This window comes from Martes martes, assembly GCF_963455335.1.
Source record: "Martes martes genome assembly, chromosome: 4".
NCBI lineage: Eukaryota > Metazoa > Chordata > Mammalia > Carnivora > Mustelidae > Martes > Martes martes.
This window is the reverse complement of record NC_137891.1, coordinates 129,111,097-129,131,099: the sequence shown is the minus strand read 5'-3', so window position 1 is coordinate 129,131,099 and position 20,003 is coordinate 129,111,097. Positions and strand designations below refer to the sequence as shown.

Here is a 20,003-nt window from a genome sequence, read left to right as displayed (position 1 = left end):
TTGTGTATTCTTATCTTGGCTTTACTTTGCCATTATGTGGAATTGCCAGACATTATTTGCTGTTGCAAACTTAGAAACAAAAGCTGTCTAATTTTGTTAATCACTTATACTGTAATCATCAAGAGCAGTTTAAATCTATCTAGGTGCTGTTGATACTATTTTAGTAAGATTATTACTGTATATAATGCTTTTAGTTATGCATCAGTATAGTGGCCTCAGTTTCTTTGCAGTTCCATTGAATAATGATGGTCTAAAATTACAGCTGTAATTTATATTTAATTGTAGCTTTATTCCTTTTCAGTTTAGTGAATAATATTCTTTTCTTCTTCCTACTTAAAAAGAATTAAAATAATATTATCTGGAAAAATTACTCTTGGCATTTACTTTCTATGTTATAATAACATAGATTAAGATAGAGAGTCAGCAACCAAGGCTGATAATTACCACAAAGTGTTTTATAACTTTTCCTCATTTCATAGTTCATCATTATTTATTATTATCATTGTTAAGCATTGCTTGAGTTCCTGCTATATATTACATGATAGGATCTTTGACCTCTAAGAGTTCATATTATTGTTGAAAGTGAAAATTGAGAAGTCTTTTCGCAGATTTGAACCAAAGAATATCAGGTTAAAAGATGGATATTCGACCTGCTGAACTATCTGAATAGCTCTAACACTCCTGTAGACTTGTCACCTACCTGTTCAGAGCAGTTTCACCCTTTGATTTCTATAGCAAGTGGCAGGTTTGGGTATGTTGCTCACTTCCTTAGTTCCTGTAGATGTCCAGTTCTCAAAAAGTGAATGCCTGTGATGACCCCACCCCCACCCCTGAGCAGGACTTGATTGGAGTAGTTTTCTAAAAATTTGTTTAAATTGATATACCAGGGGCCCCTGGATGGCTCAGTTGGTTAAGCAACTGCCTTCAGCTCAGGTCATGATCCTGAAGTCCTGGGATCGAGCTTCCTACTCAGCTGGGAGTCCACTTCTCCCTCTGACCCTCTCCCATCTCATGCTCTCTCTCTGTCTCATTCTCTCTCTCTCAAACAAATAAATAAAATCTTTAAAAAAAAAAAATTGATATACCAGGGCACCTGGCTGGCTCAGTTGGTAGAGCATATGACTCTTGGTTTCAAGGCTGTGTGTTCGAGCCCTAAAAGTTTACTTTAAAAAAATTGAAATACCAAAAATCTGCTAGTCTGATGACTAAGTTAAGAGTTATTCTTGTTTTCTACCCTCTCGCAACCCATATTCAGTCCACTAGTAAATCCCCTTGACTCAACCTTTGGAATACATACCAATTCTGGATCACATCTTACCATTTCCAAGGCTACAACCCTAACCATTACCTCCATCATTTTAGCCTGGACTACTATAATAGCCCCTAACTTGTTTCTTTGCCTTCTTTTTACCCTCCTACACTTAGTCTTTTCTTGATCCAGTGGGCAGACTGTGATCCTTTTAAACTAGAAATCAGATGTTGGAACTCTGCAGCTGAAAATCTTCCAGTGGCTCCATTACATGTAGAATAGAGTCCAGACTCTTTACCATGCCCTACAAGGACTTCTGTGTCCAGGCCTCTATCAGCTTCTTCATCTTCCTCCATTTCCTTTCACTTGCAAAGTCCACCAACCTTGATCTTCTTTCTGGTTCTAGATCCAAAAAGCCTTCCTGGGCTTAAATTACTGTTCTACTTGCCCCCCTCTTTTAAAAAAATTTTATTTATTTATTTGATAGAGAAATCACAAGTAGGCAAGAGGCAGGCAGAGAGAGAGGGGGAAGCAGGCTCCCTGCTGAGCAGAGAGCCCAATGCGGGGCTCAATCCCAGGACCCTGAGATCATGACCTGAGCCGAAGGCAGAGGCTTAACCCACTGAGCCACACAGGTGCCCCCATTTGGCCCCTTTTAACTACTAACTCTTTTCTTGTTATTTAATTATGAGGAAACCTTGGACAAGTTAGTTAATTTCTTTGCACTTCAGTTCCTTATAAAATGTGGTTAAATATAACATTAGCTTCACACTGTGGTTATTAGAATTAAATAAATTAATAAATGTAAAGTGCCTGGATTATTGCCTGGCACATACTTAGTGTTCAATATGTTACCTACTCTCAACATTGTTGTCAACATCATTTGCATCCCATCATCATCTTTGCATGGATACCTTTTGAACTCAACTACCAAATGTACATATAGGTCTCTCTCAACCAGCTTAACTAAAGAACCCTCCTAGTCATGCTCTATGCAGTCCTGTTCTGTTTGTTTGTTTAACACTTTCTGTACCTGAAATTATTTTCTTTCTCTTTGTTTGTAATTCTCTAACTTCTTCAATTAGAACAAAGTGACTATATTAAATATTTATTTTTTTCAGTGTGAAAGCTCTTTGCCCCTATAAAGGATACATTACTGATATCTTGCTATTATTGATGGAATGCCATGGACTACAACATTTTATATTAGTCTGAATATTCTAGCTGATCTATGAAAAAAATCATTTAATACAAAAAGATATTGTCTACCCTTTGTTAATTAAAGCATTGTCCATTGATAGCATACTTGGGAGCTTATTCGAAATACATATTCTTAGGCCTCATCTCAGACTTAGAATTCCCTGTGTGATTTGTATGCACATTATAATGTTTGAGAATCACTACTGTAGATTAAAGGATTATTTAGAAAGTTAAATGGTCGGGGTGCCTGGGTGGCTCAGTGGGTTAAGCCTCTGCCTTTGGCTCAAGTTATGATGTCAGGGTCCTTGGATCAAGGCCCATATGGGGCTCTCTGCTCAGCAGGGAGCTTGCTTCCCTCTCTCTCTCTCTCTCTCTCTGCCTGCCTCTCTGCCTACTTGTGATCTCTGTCAAATAAATAAAATCTTAAAAAAAAAAGTTAAATGGTAACTTCTTTGGATTTTATTTTTTATACTTGATGAAATTTCCTTATTTGTGTTTTCAAAGGAATAATCACACACTCTTTGGTGTCCTAAATTATACTAAGACTCCTGGAGGAAGTAGAAGACTTCGTTCTAACATATTAGAACCTCTAGTTGATATTGAAACCATTAACATGAGATTAGATTGTGTTCAAGAACTACTTCAAGATGAGGAACTCTTTTTTGGACTTCAATCAGGTAAATGAATATCACCTAATTTTATGAATATGAATTATTAAAAAATACATTGTCTTTTTATAAGAATACTAGTCATTTTGGATTAAGGCTCAGCCTAATAACATTATCTTAACTTGATTACATCTGCGAAGATCTAATTTCCAAAAAAGATCACTTTTAGATACCAGGACTTGGGACTTCAAAATATCTTTTTGGGGGACACAGTTCAACCCCCATAACATCAGGTAAGAGAGTCGCCTTTGGCACATGGCGATTTGTTCACTTGCATGGCAATACAACTCTCTTCTTAAATCTGTAGGTAGAAGGACAGTAGATATGCACTGCTCCTAGTTCAATTCCTGGTTCCTAGCAGTTTGATCTATCTTTCATACCTCTACTTTCCCAACCATTCCACCTGGTATTCTGGTACATGAAAATCTAGGAGGCATTGAGCAAGCTACAAAGAGGCCATTTTTTTTAAAGTTTGTTTTCTAGTAATCTCTATACCGATCATGGGGCTCAAACTCACAACCCTGAAATCAAGAGTTGCATGCACCTCTGGAGGACTAAGCCAGCCAGGCACCCCACAAAGAAGACATTTTTAACCATATTCCTTTTCTTGTTCATAGCAACATCTTTTTGGCCGACCTATACCTGGCATTCCATGTAATACATAAATGCCTAAAATATGAAGTTATTTAATTATGTAATATCAGTCAAACTCCAACAATAATTAGCTTTTTAAACTTTCTGCGACCAAATATGCAGTTGCCCTTCTCCTGCTTGTAGTTAATTGCTCCACCTATGTTCTGGATACTGTCTTTGTACTCATTTGTCTCCCATATCTTTAATATTTTTCCTCTCTTCCTCCTGTCTTTCCTATCTTTGTAAAAAAACAAAAAAAAAAACAAAAAAAAAAACTCACTGGACTTTACCTTCTCCAGCTACCACCTTATTTCTCTGTTCTCCCAATTCATAGGTAAACTTGTCGAAAGACAGATTTTCTGCAGTCACTATCTTCTTTTCACAATATTTCAATGTACTGTTTCTGTGCTCACTCTGTGAGATTCCTTTAGTCAAGGTTACTGTAGCAAATGTTACTGGTTCTTTGTCAAGATCCTCTTGTCTTTTTACCTTTCTGTGTACCCCTTTTCTTGCTCTGTGTGGCTTTTGTTTCTCCTGGCCCACACTTGGAGTCTCTTTGGAATCCTGCCCCCAGACTATTAGCATTTTGCTTTCAAGAAGCATGCCAAAAGAGCCTTGCAGCCCTTAAATCCACAATTCTTCTATAGGATCAGTTGAAGTTATCTTCCATAGGACTTTGCCTGAAATTATACTTCTGCTTGACTTTTTTTTCCCTTCCCCATCCTTCTCTCTTCTCCCATTTTCTCTTGGAAGCATTTAAAAAAAAAATTTAATTTTAGTAACATACAGCGCAATATTGATTTCAGAAGTAGAATTCAGTGATTCATCACTTACATACAATACCCAGTACTCATCACAAGTGCCCTCTTTAATACTCATCACCCATCTAGACCATACCCACCTCCCTCTATCAACCTTCAGTTTTTCTCTGTTGTTAAGAATCTCTTGGGTGCCTGGGTGGGTCAGTCGGTTAAATGTCTTTCTTGGCTCAAGTCATGATCTCAGGGTCCTGGGATAGAGCCCTGGGTCATGCTCCCTGCTCATCACTCCTTGCTTCTCCCTCTCCCTCTGCTGTTCCCCACCCCATGCCTGTACGCGTGCTCTCTCTCTTTCTCTCTCTCTCTCAGATAAATAAATAAATAAAATCTTAAAAAGAATCTCTTAGTATTGGTTCCCCTCTCTCTTTTCTCCCCCCTCCCGTATGTTCATCTATTTTGTTTCTTAAATTTGGAAACACATTCTTTTTTTCCCCTTTTTTCACTTGCACTTATGACCCTGAGATCAAGACCTGAGCTGAGATTAAGAGTTGGACATTCAACCGACTGAGCCACCCAGATACCCCTGGAAGCACATTCTTGATAAATCACTTGCACATCAACCCTCATGTCAGGATCTCCTTCTGAAGAACTCAGCCTAAGACAGTCACCTAAAGATTCATTGTTAAATTTAATGGACACATATTAGTTCTCTTATTTGAGCTCCAACTTACATGATACTGCTAAATATCTCTTTTTATTGAATTACTGCCTTTCTTTGTTTTTGCAATTATACAGTCTCCTGATTTTCTTCCTACTTCTTTGGAGTTTCCTTCCTTTTTAGCTCTGAAACTCATTTTTTAAAAAAAAGTTTACATGACAGGAAACAACAAATATTAGCGAGGATGTGGAGAAAGGGGAACCATCTTATAGTCTTAGTGAGAATGCAAGCTGGTACAGCCACTCTGGGAAAATCGTGTGGAGGTTCCTCAAGATGTTAACAGTAGAGCTACCCTATGACCCAACAATTGCATTACTAGGTATTTACCCCAAAGATACAGATGTAGTGAAAAGAAGGGGCACATGCACCTCAGTGTTCACAGCAGCAGTGTCCACAATAGCCCAACTGTGGAAGGAGCCAATGTCCTTCAACAGATGAATGAATAAAGATGTGGTTCATATATACAATAGAACATTATTAAGCCATCAGAAAGGATGAATACTTACCATTTACATTGACATGGATGGAACTGGAGGATATTATCTCTAAGGAGAGAAAGACAATTATCATATGGTTTTACTCATATGTGGAACTTAAGGAATAGCACAGAGGACCATAGGGGAAGGGAGGGAAAACTAAATGGGAAGAAATCAGAGAGGGAGACAAACCATGAGAAACTCTGGACTCTGGGAAACAAACAGAAGGGAGAGGGGGTTGGAGGAATAGGGTAACAGGGTGATGGGTGTTAAGGAGGGCACGTGTTGTGATGAGCAATGGGTGTTACACACAGCTAACGAACTGTTGAATACTACATCAAAAATTAATGAGGTACTATATGTTGGCTAATTGAATATAATTTTTAAAAAAAGTTTATGTTAATATCCAGTCAGAACCAACTGGTTATCTCCCTCAAACTTATCTATAGGGATTTCCAAATAGACCTCAGGACTGTATACTTACTGTCTTGGAATGTCCTCAGAAAGCTCCGTCATTGATCAGGTAACAGAGTAAAAACATTAGAGTCCTTTCTTTCAAATGGAAAAGGGAAAGACTTATGAGCCTTTTCTTTTCTCCCTGCGTCGTCTTTATAGATTTCTATTCCTTTGCTTATTCCCTAAATGCTAAGCCTCTTCAAAGATTCGTCTTAGGGGGTGCCTGGGTGGCTCAGTGGGTTGGGCCTCTGCCTTTGGCTCAGGTCATGATCTCAGGGTCCTGGGATCAAGCCCCGCATCGGGCTCTCTGCTCAGCAGGGAGCCTGCTTCCCCCTCTCTCTCTGCCTGCCTCTCTACCTACTTGTGATCTCTCTCTCTCTGTCAAATAAATAAATAAAATCTTAAAAAAAAAAAAGATTTGTCTTAGGTTGTTTTTTTACCCTGTGTATTCAAATATGACTTACCTTCCTGGTTTTATAATTATCACTCACATATTCATGACTTCCTAATCTGTATCTCATACCCACGTATCTCTACAGACCTTTAGCCCCATCTGTCTTATTGCCTACTGGGCACTTATTAGATGTTCCTCTATCATTTCAAATTCCGTGAACCCAAACTGTACTATCTTCCCTTCTGAGTCAGTCTTCCCGATTTCAGTGAAGAGCTCTACATCCAGCCTCTTTATCAAGCCACATACCTGGAAGTCCTTCTTTTTTTTTTTTTTTTAATTTTTAAAAAAGATTTTATTTATTTGACGGAGATAGCACAAGCAGGGGGAGTGGCAGGTGGAAGGAAAGGGAGAAGCAGGCTCCCAGATGAGCAGGGAGCCCAACTCAGGGTTCAGTCCTAGGACCCTGAGATCATGACCTGAGCCAAAGGCAGGCACTAAACCAACTGAGCTACCCCCCCGCCCCGGAAGTCATTCTTAACACTTCTCTTCCCTGAAATCAGTCATCAAATTCTGCAAAGTTCTTTCTGTATATCTCTTTTTTCCTCCATTTTATTTTATTTTATTTCTTTTCAGTGTTCCAGCATTTATTATTTATGCATCACACCCAGTGCTCCATGCAATATGTGCCCTCTTTAATACCCACCACTAGGCTCACCCAACCCCCTACCCCCCTCCCCTCCAAAATCCTCAGTTTGTTTCTCAGAGTCCACAGTCTCTCATGGTTTGTCTCACCCTCCCAATTTCCCCCAACTCACTTCTCCGCTCCATCTCCCAATGTCCTCCGTGTTATTCCTTATGCTCCACAAGTGAGTGAGACTATATGTATATCTCTTTGAATGCATTGCTTTTATCCCCAGTGCTGCTGGGCTGGGAAAAATTTATCTATATTTTGATTTATTGCAATAACTTCCTATTTGATCTCCCTCCTCCAGTCTTTCTTTTTATGGTGTCTTCTCTATACTGCAGCCTGAATGATCTTTTGAAAATATAATTCTGAGAATATCACTCTGTATTTATTTCTTATTGTTAATATAACAAATTACCACAAATTTAGTGGTTTAAAACACCATGAATTTATTATCTTAGGTTCTGGAAGTCAGAAATCAGTTTTACTGGGAAAAATCAGTATGTTAGCAGTCCACATTCCTTCTGGAGGCTCTATGGACAAATCTATTTCTTGCCTTTTCCAGTTTCTGGAGTCCGTGTAGATCAGTTGATGGCTCATGGGCCTTCTTCCATCTTCAAAGCCAGCAGCATAGTATCTTTTCTACTTTCTGACCTCTGCTTTTGTCCTTGTATCCTCTCTTTGTCACTGATCCTCCTACAACCCTCCTCAAAGGACTCTTGTGATTACTTAGGGAACCAACAAATAATCCAGAATAGTCTCTCCATTTCAAGATGCTTAACTTAATTCCATCTTCAAAGTTTCTTTTATCGGGTAACATATTTGCACATTCCAGGAATTAAGACGTAGATATCTTTGGGGGCTACCACATAAACACTTGCATAAAATTCTTAAATTTCTTTTCATTACTTTTAGGATAAAATCCAGACTCTTCTCTATGACTCTTTCCTTGTCATCTCCCACAGCATGTCTTGCTACTCCTCACTTTCCATTCTGCCTTTTAATAGAATTAAACTTCTTTCAGTTACTTGAGCAGATTCTCTCATGTTTTTAGTCTTAGTCTTTAGTCTGTACATTTGCCTAGACTCTTTCTTCTTCCTTCCCTGTGACGCCTCCTCCCAAGCACTCCTTAACTAACGACAGTTCATCCTTTACCATTCCAGCTTAGATGTCACTCATGTGAGAAGCCTCTCTGACTCCCCAAGTTTGTGTTAGGTACCTTTTCTACATGTTTCCTGTAGTGCCTTGCTATGCCACTTATCTTACTGGATTGTAAGTGCATGCTTTGTTGGAGAATTCCTGTACAAGGCTAGGATATAACGGGTATTCATATTTGTTAAACTATTGATTTGTTGTTGAACCTCTTGAAAATTGTATTTTATTGTTCCCAGGGTTATGTTTTATAGGGTGTGATATTAATGAAAAACTTGAATTTTCTTTGAAACTTTAATTTTGATATATTTTATAATTTCTTTTAACTGACAGTTTTAAATTTGCCTCTACAAATGTTAAACACTTGTATGTTTTCTATATCTTGACAGTTTATAATTTATCTCAACATGTAATGAAGTAGGGGAGCAGGAACAGAGCAAGGTGGGAGCGTAATTTTTATAGCTTATTAAAATAGGAGAATCTGAATCTCATTAAAACAACAACCTAGGAGCACCTGGGTGGGTCAATCAGTTTAAGCGTCTGACTCTTAGTTTTGGCTCAGGTCATGATCTCATGGGTTGTGAGATGGAGCCCCATGTTGGGCTTGATACTCGGTGGGGAGTCTGCTTCTCTCTCTCACCCTCTCCCTCTGCCTTTTCCCCTGCTTCTATGCATTCTGTCTCTCTGGAATAAATAAATCTTTAACAAGAACAACAACAAAAAACCTCAACAACCTAGTACTGACTTTATTGTAGGCATTCTATAGGTATTAGTGACAAAAAGATGAGGAAGATTAAGCTATAAGCTTCTGTCCTCAAGGATCTTACACTCCTGTTAGAGAACAGAATTCTAAATAAATAATTATGATACAGTGCTATCAGTGCAATAATAATTGAGTATTTTATGGGAACACAAAGAAGTGAACTGGGAAAAAGGCAGAATACAGGATCCGTAAATAATATTTCAGTTCTTTTTTTTTAACATTTATTTATTATTTATGTAATCTCTACACTCAATATGGGGCTTGAACTTGTGACCCCAAGATCAAAGAGTCACGTGCTCTCCCGACTGAGCCAGCTGTGTGCACAGATAATATTTCAGTTCTATATTAGGGAATGGGTAGGATTTTGACAATAGGAGAATCCTAGAAATGATATTCAAAACAAAGGGAACCTGCCTGTGCAAGGTATGCTGATGCACATAGGGCAACAACAATGTTTTTTTGGATGTAGTGGCTGGGATAAATATCTGATATGTTGCCATTGGCTGTGATCTTGAGCAGTCATTACTTTCTAGGGAACATTTTTTTTCTGGGAAGGTGGGGAAGATAGACTGAACATAAGCTTCTGCCATCGTATTTAATATTGATATGAAAGAGCTTGTTGTATTCAAGGCATGGCCAGTAGTTACTTATGACTTGAAGCCTGGCAGAAAATGAGGACTGGGGCTAGCTTGCGAAGGGCTTTTATATAATGGTAAGAAATTTGGGATTTTATCCTGTATGCAATAGGGAGCTGATGATATTAAATCAGGAGAATAATGTGATCAAACCCTTATTTTAGAAACATTATTCTGGTTGTTATGATAGACTTAGGGAGGTGAAGAAGAAGAGACCAAAAAAGAGAGAGGCCAATCTATATGAGGGCTTACGAGAGTCTGGTTAGTGGAATCACATGTAAAATGTCGTAATAGTATTATGTCTTACTGAACAGTATAATATTAGTATACTCAGTCTATTTACTGTGATTTTTTAAACATTCTTTTAACATAGCTAATTACTGTAGAAGCAGCAACTTAGAAAAGGACAGAGTTCTAGAGGTAGGCAAACTGAAAAATACCACAAGATACTTGGCATTTGAACAGGAAGAAAGTGACATAAAATTTTTGTCTTTGTGGATTTTTTAAAAGTAGCAGGTTGAAAAACAAAAAAACAAAAAAAGTAGGAGATTGGATCCATTTTGTGGAAGTATCAGTTAAGTCTATACAAAACTTTGAGGTCATACACTTCAGTGATGATAATAATAATGAGTTATTAAGAGAAAATTAGTATAGCTTACTGTATTTTCAGTATGAGGAAATAAGTTCATCCTTAAAAGTTCTGTTAAATGGCAAGATCAGAAAAAACTGGAGATACTTAAAAGGAGTAGATTACAGTTATCTATGAATTTGTTTTTATAGAATACTTTAAGCTAGAAAATGAGTTGAGAAGAACAATAGAACAGTTTTGAGCTCTAGTGTGTGCCAGGTACTTTACACATATTATCCAACTTATTCCTCACAACAACCCTGGGAGGTAGATGTTACTATCCACATTTCAAAAATGAACACAGCCAAAGTTCAGAGAAGATAAGTAAATTCTGGTAGGTTACATGGTTAGTGGTTGAACTGGGTTTTTAAATTAATCTTAAGTATCATGAAGAAAAGTTACAAATCAAAAAGGTGGGAAGAAAATTATAATAACATCTAAAGGCCAGAGAAGTATAGTTTTTAGAAGGAAAAGATGATCAGCAGTGTCAGATTTTTGAAGACAGCTTATAACTAATAAAATTAAGAAAAGACCATTATAATTTATTGTTTTATTCTTGACATATATAAGATAGATAAAGACTATTTTATTTTTATTTGTTTTTTATTTTTTTAAAGATTTTATTTATTTAGTTCTCAGAGAGAGAGAGAGAGAGTGAGCACAGGCTGAGTGGCAGAGGAAGAAGCAGGCTCCCTGCAGAGCAAGGAGCCCGATGTGGGACTCGATCCCAGAACGCTGGGATCATGACCTGAGCCGAAGGCAGCCGCTTAACCAACTGAGCCACTCAGGCGTCCCAGATAAAGACTATTAAAACAGATAAAAGTTTATAGGTAGAACTGTTCTGTTTTATTTTTTGAGGATAATATTTTACATAGTTTATATTTTGAACTGTAACACAATGTTTAAATGCACATGTTTTTTATTTGTTTCAGTTATATCAAGATTTCTTGATACAGAGCAACTTCTTTCTGTTTTAGTCCAAATTCCAAAGCAAGACACGGTATGTATATATGTGTTATATTATTATACTTTATATAATTTGTCTTAATGTGATATAACATTTGGAATATATAAAAATATTTTGGAAGAGTATTTCATTGTTAATATCTGGAGCATTTTTATGCCTTTTAAAGGAAACGTTTTTTTCCCGAATTTCCTATTCTTATGTTATAGGAAAAAAAAAAAAGTTTCCTAGTTGAGGAATTGGCATATTTTCATTAATCAAATATTTATTTAAAAAGTTTGTAATCTTTTTAAAACTTATATAATACTTATAGTATTATACTTATAAAACTTATAAAATACTTATATATAAAATAACTTATAAAATACTTACAGTATTTGCTTCATAAATAACTAGATAAAAATTATGTTAGATCCAAAGATTATGGGTGCTTCTTAAAAGTGAATATTATGTGACGTTTGATTAGCCTTCAAATATGGTTAAACTTTAAGATGAAACAATGTCTTTGGATATTTTTCAAAATTAAATAGTGCTTATGGGCACATCCTATGAAGAAAGTGATAGGTGGTTTTTATTCTTCTCTTTAAGGTGAATTGAAATTTGTTACTCTGGAAATCCATTGAAATCTAACTAATTTGTTTCAGAAGTGTTTCCTTATTGTAGAGATAACACTCTTGAGGTTCATTTATAATAAAAACACCATCCAATGGATGGAAAAGCTTTGGCTGTTGGATAGGCACAGAACTAGAAGTTTTCTTAAATAATTGAAATACCTTATATACATCTAAGAAGTATATATATATATACACACACACACACACACACACACACACACACATATATACAATTCAATATATACATGTAAGAAGTAGCCAAAAACAACTGATGTCTGGAACAAAATTAGTTATGTTCGTAACATGAGTTTCAAAGTATTCCATCCTCTTTAACTTCCTACTAAGTTTGTGTGGAACTGGTATTATTTCTACCTTAAATGTTTGGTAAAATTCACAAACGAAGCCATTACAACTTGAGATTTTCTTTCTAGGAAGGTTTTTGACTATAAATTCCACTTATTGACAGATATGATACTATTCAGATTACCTGTTTCTTGTTGAATGAGCTTTGGTTTGGTAGGTGTCTTTCAAAGAATTTGTCATTTCACCCAACTTGTTGAATTTATTGACATTACATTTTTATAATGACCTCTTTACTATCCTTTTATATTTGTACAGTCTGCACTGATACACCTCTCTTATTCTTGATGTTGGTAATTGAATGTTTGTTCTCTCTTTTTTTTCTTAGTCATTCTGGCTAGAGGTTATCAATTTTTTTGGTGTTTTCAAGAGACCAGTTTTTGAGGGGTACCTGGGTGGTTTAGTGGGTTAAGCCTCTGCCTTCAGCTCGGGTCATGATCTCAGGGTCCTGGGATCGAGCCCCACATCAGGCTCTCTGCTCAGCAGAGGGCCTGCTTCCTCCTCCTCTCTCTCTTCCTGCCTCTCTGCCTACTTGTGATCTCCCTCTCTCTCTGTCAAATAAATAAATAAAATCCTTAAAAAAGAAAAAAAAGAAACCAATTTTTGATTTAATTGATTTTGTCTTTTTTCCTTTTTCTCCATTTCATGGATTTCTGCTTTTATCAGTCTTTTTTTTTTTTATTGAGCGAATATTTATTTGTTTGCTTGTTTTCTTCCAAGTTTTTATTTCAATTCCAGTTGTTAATGTACAGTGTAATATTAGTTTCAGATGTGCAATATAATGATTCAGCACTTCTATTCAACACCTGGTGCTCATCACAAGTGCAGTCCTTAATCCCCATCACCATTTAACCCATCCCCCATCAACCTCCCCTACAGAAATCCTCAGTTCTCTATAGTTAAGAGTCTGTTTTATGCTGTTTTATGGTTTATTTTTCTCTCTCTTTTTCTTTCTTCTGCTTACTCTGTGCTCAATTTTCTCTTCTTTCTCAGGGTTCTGAAGGTAGAAGCTGAGACGGTCAATTCGAGACCTTTTTTCTTTCCTAATATGGTCATTTAGTGTGATAAATTTCCCTCTGAATAATGCTTTAGCTATATGTCACAATTTTTTTTTTTTAAGAGAGCCAGGCAGAGAGAGAGGGGGAAGCAGGCTTCCCGCTGAGCAGAGAGCCTGATTCGGGGCTCGATCTCAGGACCCTGAGATCATGACCTGAGCTGAAGGCAGAGGCTTAGCCCACTGAGCCACCCAGGTGCCTCTATATTTCACAATTTTTAAAAAAGATTTTATTTATTTGAGAGGGACTGAGAAAGTGAAAGAGATAGAGCACAAGCAGGGGGAGAGGGAGAAGCAGACTCCCTACTGAGCAGGGAGCCTGATGTGGGGCTCTATCCCAGAACCCTGGGATCATGACCTGAGGTAAAGGCAGATGCTTAACTGACTGAGCCACCCAGGTGCCCCAGTATTTCACAGTTTTTGATATGTTGTGTTTTTTATTCAAAAAAGTTAAAATACCTTCTAATTTCCTTTTTAATTTCTTCTTTAACATGGGTTATTTAGAAGTGTGTTATTTAGTCTCCAATATTTGGAATTTTCCAAATGTAATTCTGTTGCAGATCTCTAATTTAATTCCATTGTGGTCAAGGATGTATGTTGTCTGATATGGATCCTTTGCACTCTATTGACTCTTGTTTTTATGGCCCAGAATATGATCCTTCTTGGAAATATTCCATGTATGCTTGACAACAATGTATATTTTACTGGTTTTGGATGGAGTTTTCCATGAATGTCAGTCAGTTCAAGTTGATTGATAATATTCTTGAGTCCTTTTAGTTCCTTTAAGATTTATTTATTTGTTTAATTTTTTAAAAAAGATTTGTTTATTTAGTTTAGAGAGGGAAGTAGAGAAGAGAGTGCATGAGCTGGAAAGGGAGAGAAGCAGACTTCCTACTGAGCACAGAGCCCTATGAGGGACTCAATCCCATGACCCAAGACCATAACCTGAGCTGAAATCAAGAGTTGGTCACTTAACCAGCTGACCCATCCAGCAGCCCCCATCTCTCAAGCAGACTTCCTGCTGAGCTCAGAGCCCACTGTGGGGCTCAATCTGATGACCCTGAAATCATGACTTAGAGCCAAAATCAAGTCAGACGTTTAACTGACTGAGCCATCCAGGCTCCCCTCTTTAAGTCTTCTATATTTTTATTGTATTTTTTTGTCTATTTGTTCTATTAGTTATTGAAAGAGGGTGCTGACAACTCCAACTATAATTGTGGATGTGTCTATTTCTCTTGGAAGTTCTTTTTTGTTTTGTTTTGTTTTTTTTAGTGGACACTCTGTATGTACTATTAATTTGCTTACATAAAGTTCAAAACCATTTCCTCCTCCATCATTCATTTTTTTTTTCTTTTTCAAGTTTTTATTTAAATTCCAGTTAGTTAGCTTAGTCATTAAGCATCTGCCTTCAGCTCAGGTCGTGATCCCAGGGTCCTGGGATGGAGCCACACATCAGGCTCCCTGCTCAGCAGGGAGCCTGCTTCTCCCTCTCCCACTCCCCCTGCTTGTGTTCCCTCTCTCTCTGTGTCTCTCTCTGTCAAATTTTAAAAAATACCAAATAAAAAATAAATAAATTCCAGTTAGCATACAGTGCAATTTTGTTTCAGGTGTAGAATTTAATGATTCATCATTTACATACAATACCTAGTGCTTATCACAAGTGCCTTCCTTAATAACCACCACCCATTTAACTCATCCCCCTGCCCACCTCCCCTCCAGTAACTCTAAGCTTGTTCTCTATAGTTAAGAGTCTGTTTTATGGTTTGCCTCTTTTTTTCCCCCTCTAGATTCATCTGTTTTTTTTACATTTCACATAAGAGTGAAATCATATGGAATTTGTCTTTCTCTGACTGTTTCACATAGCATAATACTCTCTAGCTCCAACCACGTTATTGAAAATGGCAAGATTTCATTCTTTTTTTATGGCTGAGTAATATTATATTTTGTGTGTATATATACACATATATATACACCAACTCTTCTTTTTCCATTCTTCAGGTGATGGACATTTGGGCTTTTTCCATAATTTGGCTATTGTTGATAATGCTGCCATAAACATTGTGGTGCATGTACCCCTTTGAATCAGTATCTTCATATCCTTTGGGTAAATACCTAGTAGTTTAATTGCTGGGACATAGGATAACTCTATTTTTAACTTTTTGAGGAACCTCCATACTCTTCTCCAGAGTAGCTGCACCAGTTTGCATTCCCACCAATAGTGAAAGAGATTTTCACTTTTTCCATATCCTCAGCAACACTTACTGTTTCTTGTGTGTTAACTTTAGCCATTCTAACTGGTATGAGGTGATACCTCATTTCATTTTAATTTGTTTTTCTATGATGAAAACTTATCCTGAGAATCTTTCCATGTGTCTTTTAGCCATTTGTATGTCTTCTTTGGAAGAATGTCTATTCATGTCTTCTGCCCATTTCTTTTCTGGATTATTTGGTTTTTGGTTGTTGAGTTTGCTAAGTTCTTTATAGGTTTTGGATACTAACCCTTTATCAGATATGTCATTTGCAAATATCTTCTTCCATTCTGAAGGTTGCCTTTTAGTTTTGTTGATTGTTTCTTTTGCTGTGCAGAGCCTTATCTTGATGAGGTTTCAGTAGTTTATTTCTGCTTTTGTTTCCCTTGCTTCAGGAGGTAAGTCTAGCAAGAAGTTGCTACTGCCGAGGTGAAAGAGACTGCTGTCTATGTTTTCCTCTAGGATTTTGATGGATTCCTGTCTCACATTTAGGTATTTCATCCATTTTGAGTCTATTTTTGTGTGTGGTGTAAGGAAGTGATTCAGTTTCATTCTTCTGCATGTGGCTGTCCAGTTTTGCTAACACCATTTATTAAAGAGACTATCCTTTTTCCATTGGATATTCTTTCCTACTTTGTTGAAGATTAGTTGACCATAGAGTTCAGGGTCCATTTCTGGGTTTTCTCTTCTGTTCCATTGATCTATGTGCTTGTTTTTGTGCCAGTTTCATACCGTCTTAATCATTACAGCTTTGTAATATAACTTGAAGTCCAGATTTGTGATGCCTCTAGCTTTTTCTTTTTCAAGATTGCTTTGGCTATTTGGGATCTTTTGTAGTTCCATACAAATTTTAGAATTATTTGTTCCAACTCTGTGAAAAATGTTGGCAGTATTTTGATAGGAATTGCATTAAATGTGTAGATTGCTTTGGGTAGTATAGAGATCTTAACAGTATTTATTCTTCCAATCCATGAGCCAGCAAATGTTTTTCCAATTCTTTATGTCTTCCTCAACATCTTTCATCAATGTTTTATAGTTTTCAGAGTACAGATCCTTTACTTCTTTGGTTAGGTTTATTCCCAGGTTATCTTATGGTTTGGGGTGCAGTTGTAAATGGGATCAGTTCCTTGATTTCCCTTTCTTCTGTCTCATTGCTCATATATAGAAATGCAGCTGACTTCTGTGCATTGATTTTATGTCCTGCCATGTTGCTGAATTCCTTTATGAGTTCTAGCGGTTTTTGGGTAGAGTCTTGGGTTTTCTGCATAGAGTATCACATTGTCTGTGAAGTGGGACAGTTAGTCTTCTTTGCTGATTTGGATGCTTTTTATTTTGTTTAGTTGTGTGATTGCTGAGGCTAGGACTTCTAGTACTATGTTGAACAACAGTGGTGAGAGTGGACATCGCTGTCTTGTTCTTGATTGTCAAGGAAAATAACTTAGTTTTCCCCCATTGAGGATGATATTAGCTGTGGGTTTTTTGTATATGGCCTTTATTATGTTGAGGTATGTTCCCTCTATTCCTACTTTGTTAAGAGTTTTTATCATGAATGGATGTTATTCTTTGTCAGATGCTTTTTCTGCATCAATTGAGAGGATCATATGGTTCTTATCCTTTCTTTTATTAATATGGTGTGTCATGTTGATTGATTTGTGAATATTGAACTACCCTTGCAGGCTAGGAGTAAATCTCATTTGATAGTGGTCAGTGATTCTTTTAATGTACTATTGGACTTGGTTTGGGAGTATTTTGTTGATGATTTTTACATCTGTTTATCAGGCATATTGGCCTTTAGTTCTCTTTTTTAGTGGAGACTTTGTCTGGTTTTGGAATCAAGGTAATGCTGGCCTCAAAATAAGTTTGGAAGTTTTCCTTCCATTTCTATTTTTTGGAATTGTTCCAGAAGAATAGGTATTAACTCTTCTTTAAATGTTTGGTAGAATTCCTCTGTGAAGCCGTCTGGCTCTAGACTTTTGTTTGTTGGGAAATTTTTTATTACTGACTCAATTTCTTTGCTGGTTATTAGTCTGTTGAAGTTTTCTATTTGTTCCTGTTTCAGTTTGGTAGTTTATACGTTTCTAGGAATTTATCCATTTCTTCCAGATTGTCTGATTTGTTGGCTTATAATTTTTCACAATATTATAATTTCTGTAGTATTAGTTGTGATCTCTCCTCATTCATTTGTGATTTTATTTATTTGGGTCTTTCTCTTTTCTTTTTGATTACTCTGGCTAAGTTTTTATCAATTTTATTAATTCATTCATAGAACTAGCTCTTAGCTTCATTGATCTGTTCTACTAGTTTTTTCTATATCATTTACTTCTGCTCTAATCTTTATTATTTCCCTTCTTCTGTTGGCTTTAGGCTTCATTTGTTGATCTTTGTCAACCTCCTTTAGGTATAAGTTTGGGTGGTTTTATTTGAGATTTTGCTTGCTTCTTGAGGTAGGCCTGTATGGCTATATACTTCCCTCTTATAACTACTTTTTTCCCCATATTCTGAAACATTTTTAATTTAAATTCAATTGATTAACATGTAATATATTATTGGTTTCAGAGACCTGATTCATCAGTCTTATATAATATTCAGTACTCGGGGCACCTGGGTGGCTCAGTGGGTTAAAGCTTCTGCCTTCGGCTCAGGTCATGATCCTAGGGTCCTGGGATCGAGCCCCGCGTCAGGCTCTCTGCTCCTCGGGGAGCCTGCTTCCCCTCCTCTCTCTCTGCCTGCCTCTCTGTCTACTTGTGATCTCTGTCTGTCAAGTAAATAAGTAAAATCTTTTTAAAAAAATAATAATATTCAGTACTCATTACATCATGCACCTTCCTTAACATCAATCACCCAGTTACCCCATCTCTCCACTCCCCTCCCGCAACCTTGTTTCTTCCTATGATTAAGACTCTCTTAGGGTTTGTCTCCCTCTCCGGTTTCATCTTGTTTTAGTTTTTCCTCTCTTCCCCTATGACCTTCTGCCTTGTTTCTTAAATTCCATTCATCAGTGAGATCATATGATAATTGTCTTTCTCTGATTGATTATTTCGCTTAGCACAATACCCTCTGGTTCCATCCACTTAGTTGTAAATGGCAAGATTTCATTCTTTTTGATGTCTAATACTCCATCATATACACATACATACAAACTTCTTTATCCATTCATCTGTTGATGGACATCTGGGCTCTTTCCATAGTTCAGCTATTGTGGACATTGCTGCTATGAACACTGGGGTGAAGGTTCCCCTTTTTTTGTATCTTTGGGGTAAACCCCAGTAGTATGATTGCTGGGTCATAGGGTAACTCTATTTTCAACTTTTTGAGGAACCTCCATACTGCTTTCCAGAGGGACTGCACCAGCTTGCATTCCTGCCAACAATGTAGGAGGGTTCCCCTTTTGCCACATCCTTGCCAACATCTGTCATTTCCTGACCTGTTAATTTTAGCCATTCTGATTGGTGTGAGGTGGTATCTCATTGTGGTTTTGATTTGTATTTCCCTGATAATGAGTGATGTTGAGCACATTTTCACATGAAATTGCTGTTGGCCGTTTGGATGTCTTCTTTACAGAAATATGTGTTCATGTCTTCTGCCCATTTCTTGTTTGGACTATTAGTTCTTTGGGTGTTGAGTTTGATAAGTTCTTTATAGATTTTGGATACTTGCCCTTTATCTGTTAATGTTTTTTGCAAATACCTTCTCCCATTACGTCGGTGTCTTTTGGTTTTGCTGACTGTTTCCTTTGCTGTGCAAAAACTTTTGATCTTGATGAAGTCCCAATAGTTCATTTTTGCCTTTGTTTCCCTTGCCTTTGGAGACATGTCTAGCAAGAAGTTGCTGCAGCCAAGATCGAAGAGGTTGCTTCCTGTGTTCTCCTCTAGGATTTTGAAGGATTCCTGTCTCACGTTGAGGTCTTTCATCTATTTTGAGTCTACTTTTGTGTATGGTGTAAGGAAATGGTCCAGTTTCATTATTCTGCATGTGGCTGTCCAATTTTTCCAACACTATTTGTTGAAGAGACTCTCTTTTTTCCATTGGACATTCTTTCCTGCTTTGTCAAAGATTAGTTGACCATAGAGTTGATGGTAATCATTACTGGGCTCTTTATTCTGTACCATTGATCTATGTGTCTGTTTTTGTGCCAGTACCATACTATCTTGATGATTACAGCTTTGTAATAGAGCTTGAAGTCTGGAATTGTGATGCCACCAGTTTTGGTTTTCTTTTTCAACATTCCTTTGGCTATCTGGGGTCTTATATGGTTCCATAAAACTTTTAGGATTATTTGTTTCAGCTCTCTGATAAAAGTTGATGGTATTCTAATAGGGATTACACTAAATATATATATTGCTTTAG

At 37.0% G+C, this 20,003-nt stretch overlaps 1 protein-coding gene across 1 annotated transcript in view; it reads left to right on the top strand.

Moving 5' to 3' along the window:
* The window catches only part of MSH4 (mutS homolog 4), a gene marked incomplete at both ends in the record, with an annotated part of 98,651 nt that overhangs the window by 20,724 nt on the left and 57,924 nt on the right, over positions 1–20,003 (top strand). Inside the window, 2 exons of the mRNA XM_080801809.1 lie at positions 2,954–3,126; positions 11,348–11,415. Of these exons, the coding sequence (XP_080657935.1) occupies positions 2,954–3,126; positions 11,348–11,415 (241 nt within the window). The remainder of the gene's footprint in view (positions 1–2,953; positions 3,127–11,347; positions 11,416–20,003) is intronic.